We start from the raw sequence: 12,793 nt of genomic DNA on the forward strand, positions 1-12,793 counted from the left end.
TCAAATGCAGCAGATGGCGGCCCCTCCCTGAGCCTGGTTCTGGAGTTTTTCTTTCCCACTGTCACCAAGTGCTGGTTCATCTGGTGGTTGGGGTTCCTTCTGTATTACTGTCTTTACCTTCCAATATAAAGCTTCTTGAGTCGACTGTTCAAAGTTGGTGCTTTAGAAATCAAATTTAAATAAAAAACACTCAACAGCAATGCAATGAAGACAAAACACCAAAATTTATCAGCAAGATTTATTTTTTTATTTTATTCTTATGAAAGACTGACCAGTCTCTGCTCTGAGTCCAGAAGAAAATCCACATGCTGGCAGTCGGGTCACAAGAATACTTCCTGATATTAGAAACGTGGCTGCAACCACACCTCCCCAAAAAAATACTAAACACAGAAGTTTCTCTTCTTTTCACAGTGAAGGCACGAAGGCTTCTAAGTGGGACGAATTGTCAGTGAGCTGACATGCTTTGTTTAGTTCCCAGAAACGGGTGAACTCAGTGCTACAGGAAGTCAGAGGAGAAATGAAACAGAAAAGGTGAATGATGGCAGCAGGGTCAGAGTGATCTGGCTGGGGTCAAACTGCGTTGGCTGTTCAGGCATTCAGGTACTTGGCGTGGTGTTTGATGTGGTCGTTCATGAAGGAGTAGATGAAGAAGTAGCTGTGGTCATAGCCCTGCAGAAGGAAACAGCATACAGTGACACAGATCAGGTGTTGCATAAATATGAAGATCAAAAATAAATAAACTTCATTTTCTCAGCTGCTCTACGACTTATTTGAAGACATTTCTGATTTCTCTGACAAGAATCAGAGCTTTTACTTTGTAGAGACTACAGGAACTGACCGGCTGCAGCCTGAAGACGACAGGGATTTTCTTCTCGGAGCAGACAGCGATCAGGTTGTCGGGCAGAAGCTGGCTAGCTGACAGGAACTGGTCGTCTCTGCCTTGATCAATGAGGATGTCGAGCTGAGGACCGGAATACGAAGCTGCCAACACGGTAGCGTCGTACGCCTGAAAGAAATAATGACGAGTTGCATAAGTCACATGATCATGCTCCATTATCACCCGTTTCTTCTGCTCTGGTGGCCAAACTCTCCTCGTTGAAACTCTCATTGACTCTTCATCCAGCAGCTTAGGGGTCATGTTTTAGTAGGTTCTTTGGCCACTAACTTCAGTGCTCTTACCTCCCATGTTGACCTATCAGGGCCCAGGTATCCTGAGAAAGCTTTCTGTCCCCAGGGACACTGCATCGGGTTACAGATGGGAGCGAATGCAGACACAGCCTGCAGGAGACACATCAGGATCTATCAGCATCTTTCAGTTATTCAGAATGTGTTTCTACTGATGGAAAGTGAAGAGAGAGGACAGCCGAGGCTGACAGGATGCAAGAGTTCTGGTGATGTGATATTTTGTGACAATAAAATGTTTCCACAGAGATTCCTGAAGTTTTAATGAAACAAATCTGATAAAGAAAAATGATTTACTAGTTTCACTGGTGTTGGCTTTTTAAAAGAGTACTTGGGCAAACTACATAACTGAGCAATTGAGACATGAAAACCAAATCTCATACAACCAAAGAATCCACCACACCTTACGTCTCTTTGATTCTCGGCTCTTTACCTCACAGTATAAAGTGCCTTGATGGCAACAAATGTTGTGATTTGGCACTTTATAAAATTGAAAATTTAATAAATGCAATCGCCTGTATAATCCCGTCTATCTGAGCCTATCTACACATCTTCATTAGCTCTGATTTTCATCACAGTTTTTGTCCTTATGCGTTCGTTTTTTGCACCATTTTTATCAAGGAAAAAAAAAAAGAAATGGTCGTTAACGAGCAGATTGCTTCCAGCGTTTACGCAGCTTTACTTCAATTAGACTGAAGTCAGAGTCGTTAGCAAACATGTTGTGTGTAGATGTGGAATATTTCAATTAGTGTGTCCAGATACACTTAAAACATTTAATTTAATCTGTCTGATAATTGGAACAGTCAAAATGACATACACAGTTCACAACTTTTCATTATCCCTGGCACATAACAAAAATTATTAAAAGGCATAGCAGAAGCAGACTGACAAATTAATGACAGGAAATGTTATTTATGATTAAAAAACAAAATAAAAATGAAAGCTAATTTAAATCTATTAGAGATTATAGAGATGAACCAATTGCCCTCATTAATGAAGCCTTTTCTCTTGTACAAGTGAATAGTACAGTACCTTGTATTTCCCCGGGTTCTTCAGGGCACAGATGAGCGCCCCGTGGCCGCCCATTGAGTGGCCAGAGATGGACATCTTCTCTGGGTCGGTGGGGAAGTTAGCGTTGATCAGTTTAGGGAGCTGACAGAGACGAGGCAGACTATTTAAATCACAGGAGCTTTAGGAAAAACAGGTGTTGCTGGACGTGGAAGACTTAAATCCGTCATACCTCCTCGGTGACGTAGGCATACATGCGGTAGTTGGTCTTCCATGGGTCCTGGGTGGCGTTGACGTAGAAACCAGCACCAGTGCCAAAATCCCAGCTCTCATCTTCGCCTTCGATGTTGCAGCCACCTTAGGAGGGATGACACATGGTTGGTCAGTCACAAAAGCTCTAAAGATGCTGAAGCCCCACCATAACCTTCATAGAGATTTCACTGAGCAGAATCAAGACTTCAAAACAAACCGTGGGAATCAGCACAAAGACGTAAGCGCACTCGTGCTGAGGTGCTTACTATCAGATGGTGAACTTACGGGGGCTGGTGTCTGGAGCTACGATGATGATGCCGTGCTCCGCAGCACCGAGCTGACTGCCGGCTTTGGTGATGAAGTTCTGCTCCGTACACGTCAGGCCTGCAGAGAGACAGTGAAAACTGATGAGCCGCAGTCACCGCTGCTCTGAACAGGCATGATAGCTTATGATCAAATCATCTTCTGAAGGCTGTCCAAATACGTTCATTTGATTTCATGCTTCACGAAAAAGTTTTTAATCAATATCAGTCAATATTTTAACATTTTTCACAAAATTCAACAGTTAGGCTGTGTTTAAGTTATCGTTCATACTACAGTCATTTAGAAGGAGAACCTGAGTGATTGAGCCACGTAAGGATAACAGTGGTCGAACACCACAGAGTGAACAAAATTACTGCAACAATTAGTGCGACTTGAGATCTTGTTGTCTATTGATTGGGAGACCAATCTGTCAACAACTGTAAAAAAAATAAATAAATCCAATGCAGTTACCTGGAAATCACTGATTCTTCCTCGTCACAATCTAATGTGACTGAGGCTTTACTGTTACAGTCACAGTGAACTTTTATTTTCTTTATAGATTTTCACAGTTTGCATAGGTATTTCTACATCCCTAAAAACATAATATAGCCATGCATTTATTACCAGATTTGCTATTATGCCACCACCGTTTCACCCTAACATTTTAAACATATCTCCATTACTTTTAGCAAACAACTTTAAGCATTTACAGTTAACCCTTCGTCTATTATTTCTTTTTAACCATTATGTTGAAGCTACTTTTAAATATCTTTGCCACTACTTATAGATGACTTTACGCTGTTAGCTACTTTTGGATATTGATAAATATCTTTTTTTTAATTTTTAGCAATTAAAAATATTGAACAATCTATTAACTGCTCTCAGCTATTTGTTTCTTTCAGCAAACAATTTATCCATTTAATTTTAGCTAATTCTACAGTCCATAACTATACACCTATCGCTTTCAGCCAATCATTTAGCATGGTTAGCGAACTTAAAAATCTTAAGCTAACAGGTATAAATTTGAGGGTTTTTTTACTAATTTGATTTAACAATTCTTTACAGTGAGAAAATGTTCAATTCTGACTTAAAAAATTGAAATCATCATCATTTTCTTTTTCTCTTTTTTAACCAAACTGAGACTAATTCCAGCTTTTTGCCCTCTCAGGTCTATTTTCTCTTCTTCAGTTAAACAAACAATGCATTGTTTAGCACCTGTCATACATTATACCGAGTCAGGATCTTCCTGTTGACTTATTTACTAATCTTTTAAACAGGAGAAAAACTCCTCAACTGATCTAAGAAAACGTTTAACATTTACACACCTTAATCTAATGGATCAAGGTAAACAATGACTCAAAAACTCACCAGAGAGCCAGTACATGACGGCACACTTGTCGGTCTCAGCCTTTGGAGGCAGATAGACTGCAAACTTCATCTTACACTTCAGCTCAGTGCTGCACAGAGTAAATACAAACACGTTAGTGCAGTCTTCTTACACATTTATACACTTTTACACACATGAGAAAGTCACTGAAGGTGAGGCCAAAGGAGTGTCTGAAGATGTGTCGCACCTTTCATGTTCAAAAACCTTCTGGAATCCGCCAGCGCACTTGTTGGAGGACACTAGTGTGAGGGCCATCTTTGATCTGAGGACATACAGCAGCAGAGTAAACGCAAACACAGTGTACTCCTGCTTAAAGTCACTCAGACTACATCCAGCCCACATTACTCAACCTCCCCACTGGGTGAGATGGTTTTGTTTCAAAGTAATGTACACATCTCTTATATCGGGTGCAAATGTGAAGCACTGCATTATGGAAGTTTAATGATGCACACGAGGATGTTTCTTGTACTAAGCACGCTTTTAAAGAGCAACAAATGACACTGTTTTTTAATAATATAAATACAATGAGTGCAAACTGAATTAATATAGAATATAATATCTCTATAAAAGGTGATAACAAAGCTAAAATACAAACTGAACTTCCTGAACACACTCTTTATGACGTCTGTGACAAACTCCAGCCTCCTGCGACCCTGAATTGGATAAACGGATGGATGGAGGCCATATTATGCATTTCCTTATTTTCTATCATGTAAATACTTGTACAATGAAAGCTCAAAGTAAACATGATAGAGTTTGAAATAATGCGTTCAGTGTCTGTACAAGCTCAGCTGTCACGCAGCTTTTCCTACTCTTAGCTCTTTATCACATCAAAGACAGCAGGTGTCGCTAATATGGTCATCTAGGCACTGAAGCTACCTTCTGTTTGCAGAAGGCAGCCAATTAGAGGAAAGCAGGGTTAAAGGGGGTTGTTTCAGTCAAAGGATGAGCTGAGGAGCTAAGCTGAAGCCACATTTGAAGTAAATAAGAGGTATTTTGATCATGAATGAGCGGAGTCTAGGAAGATCGAGGGGGAATATAGAGCTAGAAATGAGCAAGTCTTCGAAATATGGACTGCCTGGCTTTCATATCCTACTACACCCTAATCTTTATGTGTAATAAGGTATTGTGATGTAACTGTTAGTTACTGTCCACTTGGATTGGACTTGGCTTAGTTATTAAAACTATTTATTTGCAGCAGCACTGATAATAAGTCAGGTTAAGAAGCATTCCCATTTAAAAGAACTTAAACACTCCATACATGGCTCCATGAACAAACAGGTGAATGCTCAGCACCCATCTGAGAACCTTTCGATAAATGAGGCCCCGGATTTGATAAGCACAAACGCAGGTAGTCCAAACACTAAGCAGATGCAACTGATGTCGCGGTGGTTGCGATTAACGTTCAGGCTTTAACTAGGACGGCTAAGAAGCGTCCGTTACCTGTCCACTGTACTCACGAGGCGACGTCGCTGCAAGTACAGTCGGCGAACTCTGAGAAACAACGGTAAGTCTCAAAGTCTAAGGCAGCTGAGCAGCAGCTTACAGAAAATGTCAAATCTGACCACAACAGCAACGAATACAACCACAGGTCAGTGTATGGGCTGCTGTCACCCTCCAGCCTTGGCTTAAAATAAAGTCAACCCCTGGTACTAACGACAGTGACCAAGGCAAAGCACCTACAGTACAACATTCAATCCAAATTACGTCCTGCATGACGCCGAATTAAACATAATCGCTTTCTATACATGCAACATGTCTTTTAAGCCATTCACACTAAGCTTTTGTTAAGATTTTACACAGACGGAGTTAAATTGGTCAGCAATAGAATAAGAGTTGGGCGTGCAAGGATTAGCAAGTAAAGTTAGCCCATGTAGATATCTTTGAGTGGCATTTTTAATTTCTGTCTAAAGTTACATAAGTGAAAACACGGGGACGCAGCAAAGCAGCAGCAGAACACATGACTAACACATACCTTATTAAATCAATCAATTTATCAGTGTAACTGGATAAATTGCTAAAGTCCCCGCCGATGCCGTGCAAAGCACAGAGTCCACAGTACGACAACGTCAAGGTTGACGTGATGACGCCACCCCCTAGAATATTGCAGGACTTGATGTAACCCTAGATAGACGCTAGATGGCGCCGGTGTTTATCAGGAAGAATGCTGCATTGCTAGTCACAGAGCAATAACCAGTAATACTTAACAATATTGTTTGTATTGTTCATTATAATATCTTTATTTTACTTGTTTATCGGAATAAATTCTTAATATATTAAGAATTAAATCATATACCTAAATCATGTATCATATTTTAGGAATAAAGCTGTAACATTATAAAACACAATTAAATGGCAAAGGCCTTAAAAGTCGTTTTTTTCACTGTTAGACCAGAAGATAGAGGCTTTTCATAGTGTCATGTTGTAACATTTATATTGTAATAGTGTACTCCACAAATTATAATTCATTCCAACCCGAGTGTTTTAGGGGGCACCTGCATTGCCCATGAATGGATAAATTTCTCTATTACATGTAAGAACTGGTAACCTCTCTTTTCCACTTTTCAAAAGCAGAAGAAATCTCACTCTTTGATCCAAGATAGACAGAAAATTGCATTTTTCTTCCTGTTATTTGTTTAAATTGTGTATGAAGTCTCATTTCACTCCAATAAAGTCTGTCTATGTTTATCTGATTGTCTCTGTATGTGTGTAATTCTGTTTCTCTGCAACTCTCTCAGTCTGTTTTACACCACCTCCCTAACTTCCTGCAGGTTTGCATCTCCTTTACTTTTCTGTCCATATCATCAGTTTTTTCCTGTAATCTTCACTCTCTTTTACCGTAAAGCACAACTTAGATTGTGAATAATTTATTAAATACAAACAGAGTACACTAATACTTGTGCCCCGTCTGTCTCTGCAGCTGCTTCCTAAATTAGACCATTTCAAATCATCCACCACCCCCTCATCTACCCACCCCCCAACTGAAAAAAACCCACCACAGATTAAATTCACTCAGCAGCCTCAAATACACTCCCAACATGATTATGGTTACGCCTGCAGCCATGTGCTCTTGAGGACTCCATTGAAAACCGAATTTGTCACACACAAACAGTTTTCCTGCTCATAATTCCATCGTTCACACAGTCGGCTAGGTGGAAGGGGAAAAAAAGTAACGTTTCTATAAAAGAGATAATATTTTCAAAAGTAATGTCATATTTTAATAATTATTCCACATTTTTATTTTGAGAATAAAGCTACAATTTAGCATTCCAGATTTACAAAATTACTGGGAATCTAGTCTTAATATATTAAATATTCACAGATACCTAGTTCAACTCTAAAGGCTAAAAGAAAAAAAATTCTCTTCAGTTTTCATATTATTATTTGCTCGTGTATGAGATCAGCCGATTCCTGTGTCATCCCAGTAAGGCTAACATTTTGCAGTCGAATCCATTGCTATAAAAGCATCATCAGGTGATGAGAGCTGATTTGGCTTCTCTGAGATGCAGAAGGCAGAGCTTTTGTCCCTGCATACGAAGTGGGGCTTTCATCAGTAATCAGCACCGTGACTTGCTGTGGAAGTGCAGGTTAACTACCATTCTTTTGCAAGGAAGAATCTGACAATCTTCATAGAAGACCTTACTTTATTTCACATCATTTTTCCTTTATTTAACCAGGTAAGATATCACTGAGAGTGATATCGCAGAGCGAGACAGAGGGAACCAAGCATCTAATGTTAAATATACATATCATACAGACAACACAGTCTATGATTAAAGCTAATGTCAAACTGAAATTTGATGATAGTGTACAAATAAGTGGTCAAAATGAAGTACACAAATGAGATTCAAGATCCTTTCCTTACTGGCATTCACCACCATTTGCAGATTTTATATCATGTATGATGAGTTTATAGTGGAGGAACCAAGTGAAGGACACGAAGGAAGGCGAAATGAAACACAAGAAAAACAGTTTTTTGGCTGTTTATCAGTTCCAGTTCTTCAGGAATTGTTGTCCAGACTTCTTGAAGGACATTCAAAGCTCTTCTTTGGATGTTGGCTGCCTTTTGTTCTGTTCTCTGTCAAGATGATCCCACTCTGCTTCAATAACGTTGATGTCTGGGCTCTGAGGAGGCCGATCCATGACTGAGTGTGTCTAGTCTGTAAAAGTATGTTTTTACTGCACTGGCAGTGTGTTTGGAATCAGTTGTTACCAATCAGATGCTTTCCAGATAGTAATGCATGGTGGATCAAGATCTTACATGCTTTTCTGTGTTTGTAATTCAATCAGTTTTGACAAAATCCACAGCGCCCTGAACTATGACAGAGTCTCCAATGAGTTTTACAGACGGCTGTAGACATTCACTGATATATTTCTCCTCTGACCTCTATAGAAGTGAACTAGAATTTTCAAATTTGAGTTCATCACTTCATTAAACCTGCTGTCAGTGATTCTTAGTCCTGCTCTCATTTCCTTCCTTCTTGACAGCAACCGTTCCAGAGACCGTTTCTGATGTGGCTTCAGGGATCAGTAGTCACGTGCTATACATGGTAGGTTGGAAATGATTGGGCTAAAACTGCATAGCTAAATGTATATAAAAGCATCCACAGTCAATTTAGAATCACCAGTCAACCTAAAGAGTATGGAGCCTGGACTATGGGAGGAAGTTCAAGCACTCAAAGAAAACCCCCCCTTGCAAACCCAGCTGACCAAGTGGCTTTGCATTAAATAAGATATATGAAGTTTAGTAACTTTAATATGCAATCTGAAAATGTTACTGGAGTAAAATGAGAAATCTTTAAATCACATCTTTAAGTCACACTACCCAACTTTCTTTCGCAGAAGCTCAGTTTGACTGGGCTGTGTTCACCTAAATGTCTAATGCAAAGTGAGAAGGCAGAAAATCTGCTTCTCTTCTTCAGGATAAAATTTTTTATTTTTACAAGGGTTTTACCAGCTTGCTATGCACACACACAAACATTCACACGTACACACGTGCATATGTTCTGCTGAGAAACCTTTGATCATGGTATTCATGTGCATGGTTAATTACCGCTATCCCCACCCAACAATCAGTGCTGCAGATTGTTGGCTCAGTCCAGCAGGAAAATACACGCAGCGCACCACAAAAACTGCTTAGGAATGGCTCATTGAGCACAACATACTGCCCGAGGTGTTGACCCAGCCTGCAAACGCTCCACATTCCAATTTGACTGAGCATCACGATCCACAAGCAAACAAGCTGCACCCACTGGGCATGTGCCAGACGCCATAGTACACCCCAAGAGGTCCCCAGCAGGTCAGCTGTTTGTGACAGCATAAAAGAGGCCCACACAATATTACACAGGTAGCTTACTGTTGTACCACATGTGCCCGAGAGAAAACAACAGAACAATAACGCAAAGAGGCCAAAAAGGCACACACACACTCACACATACAGTTGTCATGAATCCCACTCAAGCAAGTTATTGGATTCTGTTTCAGTCTGATTAAAATCACAACATCCTGACACGTGCCGACAGACTAACGATTGGCTTCTTCTCTATATTGTGAGTTTGTGTGTTTTGTGTGCTGGCGTCACTTGTGCTATGGGTGTCTGTTTACAGTCAGGTTGGCATGTTATGGGGACTCGTTTGGGAAAAGTGTCAGGGCTCCAGTTTTCACAGTACAAAAAGACCAAAGACTTCCACAGGGAAACACAAAAGACCACAAAAGAAACTCAAAATGACAACAAAGGGACCCAGAAATGATTACACAGCGACAAGAAATTACCACAAAAAGACGGGAAAAGCACAAAGGAATACAAACTAGGAAATAAGACACAAAAGGCAACAAAGAACTGATCTACTGCTCAGAATAATGGGGCACACAAAAATAACACTCACATGTTGATGTTTAGCAGGTGAATGCTTAGCATGTTCACTCGTTTCCTAAAGAACACCAGCTTTGGTGCTTAAGTAGCTCATCCCATTTGAGTTTAGCCAATAGGATGGCCATCAGCTGATATCGGGTAGCACGGAGATCAGCTGATACTGAGATGTTTCTCGGGCTGCCAGAACCAAAGCTCTGCTTGATTAAAGCTCCAAGGGGTGTGAAATATGCCAATAGAGTAACTGTCGACCGTTTCAGTGTTTGCATATAAATGATGAATTAAAAACCCGTAAGAAATGAAAACATAATTCAGTTTCCATTTCCTAATTCTGTCTATTAATAAGGAGCTAATAACTGGATTGGACATGTGATCTTTTAATTACTTCATTTAAATGCAAATTTAATTAATCAATTCATTGTTTTAATTGGCTTTTAAAAATGGTAATTTCATTTGACTGATAGTAAATGAACACTGGAAAACTTTTTAGTATTCCATTGCTTCACTCTCGACTCAGGCAACCACACAAAGACACAAAAGCCAGACCAGAGAGAAACTGCTAAATGAGAAACACAAAGAAATGCAAAACATCTACAAAAAAGCACAGAAAGAAATGAGGCAGAAAACAACTACAGAGATACATAAAGTGGCACCCAAGAGAGAAAACAAGTCTACAAAGGTGTCTTGTTGCATGCTCAATCATCCAGGTAAGAAAATCCCAAAAAGTTGATTCTGTTCAGCCGCTCATTGTGGGCTAGTTTCATTCATTGTGCAAAGGTACTGTTTATACAGTTGGGGGAAACCTGCAGTCAGCTGAGACTGAAGAAGTCACTTGGATGAGTGACGAAATGTGTCTCCTACTGAAAACACCAGATGAACAGAATCAACCTTTTGGGGTTTACAAAGGTGCACAAAACAATCCTGCAGAGACACACAATGATTACTTTTGGAGGGGAAGTGACAAAAAATAAATAAATCCACAGAATGAGAACAAAGAGAATTATCAGGCTAAAAATCTAGATCTGACTAAGGACGTAGCTTAAGGGTTTACACCTACATCTCCTAAGATATCCGTTTGCTACTTTCACCATTACTGCATAAATCCAGGATGATTTATTTGGGAGAGGATTACATAAACCACTTAAACAGGATGAACCTGTAATTAGACCGAGTGACTGGTTTGATGGGACTGGTGTGACTGGTGACATGAGCAACTCTACTGGAACAGGATGGGTTGGTATTATCATCATATTATCAAAGTCATGAAGCCTTTGATGCAGAGCTAATCACATTGGATCGAATGGTTAATGGATTGAGGCTCCTGTCTGAGTGCTCAGCTTGGCTTACTAATTACATGTTCCACCACGTTAATCGAATAACATGCTATCACTTTACCAGGAGCCACAGGCGGACGTGGGACTCAGGATTTTACATTCATAGGGTAATTTGCCCTTGTACCTGGCTTCAGGACTATTAAAGGGATAACACATGTTCACCTGTCTCATCTATTAAAAATCTTGAGGGTTGAAACATGGTCTTATCAGACAGTTCAGGGCTTTTATTCCCCTTAGGGCTTCCACTTTTTCTGAACTCTGCATTTGTCTCAATAAAAGGAGCTACAGAGGATTCTCTGTCAAAGTGGTAATTGAATAAGCTACCAAGGTTGAGGCATAATAGCTAAAATGTAATTAGGTGTGAAAAAGCTAAATAGGTTTATTTGCTGTTTGGTTTTGTGCATTGCAATAGTTACAGACTAAAGTTGATGTTGAATTCCTTGTATTATAGCATAATTTAGCCTTCATCATAATAAAAACTTTGGCTTTTGTTATCCTGATTCCTGACACCACATGTTCTCTCATTCCACAAGATGAGTTCATGATGTCGCACTGTAAGTGGGAGTGCTTTAATACTCTATCACAGACTGCTGTGTGACGAGACACAGGAAAGCCTGAATGTCACTCATCTTTCTCCAAAAGCATTTCTCGAATGTCCTTCAGAGTAGCATCATTTAGGACCTGAAGGCAGAGAGGACGGTTGAGACATACAGTGGGGCAAAAAAGTATTTAGTCAGCCACCAATTGTGCAAGTTCCCCCACCTAAAATGATGACAGAGGTCAGTAATTTGCACCAGAGGTACACTTCAACTGTGAGAGACAGAATGTGAAAAAAAAATCCATGAATCCACATGGTAGGATTTGTAAAGAATTTATTCGTAAATCAGGGTGGAAAATAAGTATTTGGTCAATAACAAAAATACAACTCAATACTTTGTAACATAACCTTTGTTGGTGTAGTGACTGGGTGCTTCACATGTTCTGGCATCCCAGCAGCTGCGAGGCGACCACCAACTCTCAAAACTCCGTCCTGCATCACGGGATCAAGTTTCCTCAAGTGACTAGTCTTTGTCACACACTTGCCTTTCTTTAACATGGTGATCTCTTCTTGGAATTGTTGACTTTGACAGAACTTGATGATCTCTGTCTCAGCTTGCACCAGATCTTTCAGGGTAAGTGTTGTCTGCATTGATTCGTTGTCTTGTTCTTTCTGTTTAACGTACGTCTCTTTCCTTTTTTCACATCATCGTAGCAGTAAGTCTTTGAGTTTGATCATCCATGCCACAGCTCTCCTCACTCGATGCCAGCTGGAGTAGTGATTGATCAGCTTGTTCAACGTGTGAACATTCTCAGCTGCATTTGTGAGATGTACCATGGTTGCATGCCTCACTTCGCTGTCATCTTTATCAATCCTTTCCTTGCCAGGTCTTTCTGGCCACTGTCTTTCTGGGGTTTTCA

The 12,793-nt window shown here is 40.1% G+C and overlaps 1 protein-coding gene across 2 annotated transcripts; it reads right to left on the reverse strand.

Annotated features, from left to right (window-relative positions):
- Nucleotides 1-223: 223 nt before the first annotated feature.
- esd (esterase D/formylglutathione hydrolase) lies at nt 224-6,230 on the reverse strand. 2 transcript variants are annotated; one of them, XM_026145694.1, is made up of 9 exons: nt 6,108-6,230; nt 4,320-4,394; nt 4,114-4,202; nt 2,728-2,826; nt 2,423-2,547; nt 2,215-2,334; nt 1,180-1,278; nt 839-1,006; nt 224-669 (listed from the first exon to the last, which is right to left on the reverse strand). In XM_026145694.1, the coding sequence occupies exons 2-9, from the start codon at nt 4,385-4,387 to the stop codon at nt 589-591; spliced, it is 849 nt and encodes a 282-aa protein (XP_026001479.1). In that variant the 5' UTR covers nt 4,388-4,394; nt 6,108-6,230; the 3' UTR covers nt 224-588. The 2 variants fall into 2 exon arrangements, with proteins under 2 accessions (XP_026001479.1, XP_026001480.1); XM_026145695.1 differs by lacking the exon at nt 6,108-6,230 and adding an exon at nt 5,576-5,656.
- Nucleotides 6,231-12,793: the final 6,563 nt, after the last annotated feature.

The sequence above is a fragment of the Astatotilapia calliptera genome, chromosome 16, assembly GCF_900246225.1.
Source record: "Astatotilapia calliptera chromosome 16, fAstCal1.2, whole genome shotgun sequence".
NCBI lineage: Eukaryota > Metazoa > Chordata > Actinopteri > Cichliformes > Cichlidae > Astatotilapia > Astatotilapia calliptera.

Bases quoted from the DNA above. Each gene is read 5' to 3' on its own strand.
- esd (XM_026145694.1), bottom strand. From the start codon at position 4,387: ATGGCCCTCACACTAGTGTCCTCCAACAAGTGCGCTGGCGGATTCCAG. The intron at 2,827-4,113 runs GTGAGTTTTTGA...GTCTCTCTGCAG, and splicing joins CGTCATGTACTGGCTCTCTG to GCCTGACGTGTACGGAGCAG. The intron at 1,007-1,179 runs GTAAGAGCACTG...TATTTCTTTCAG, and splicing joins CTGATAGGTCAACATGGGAG to GCGTACGACGCTACCGTGTT.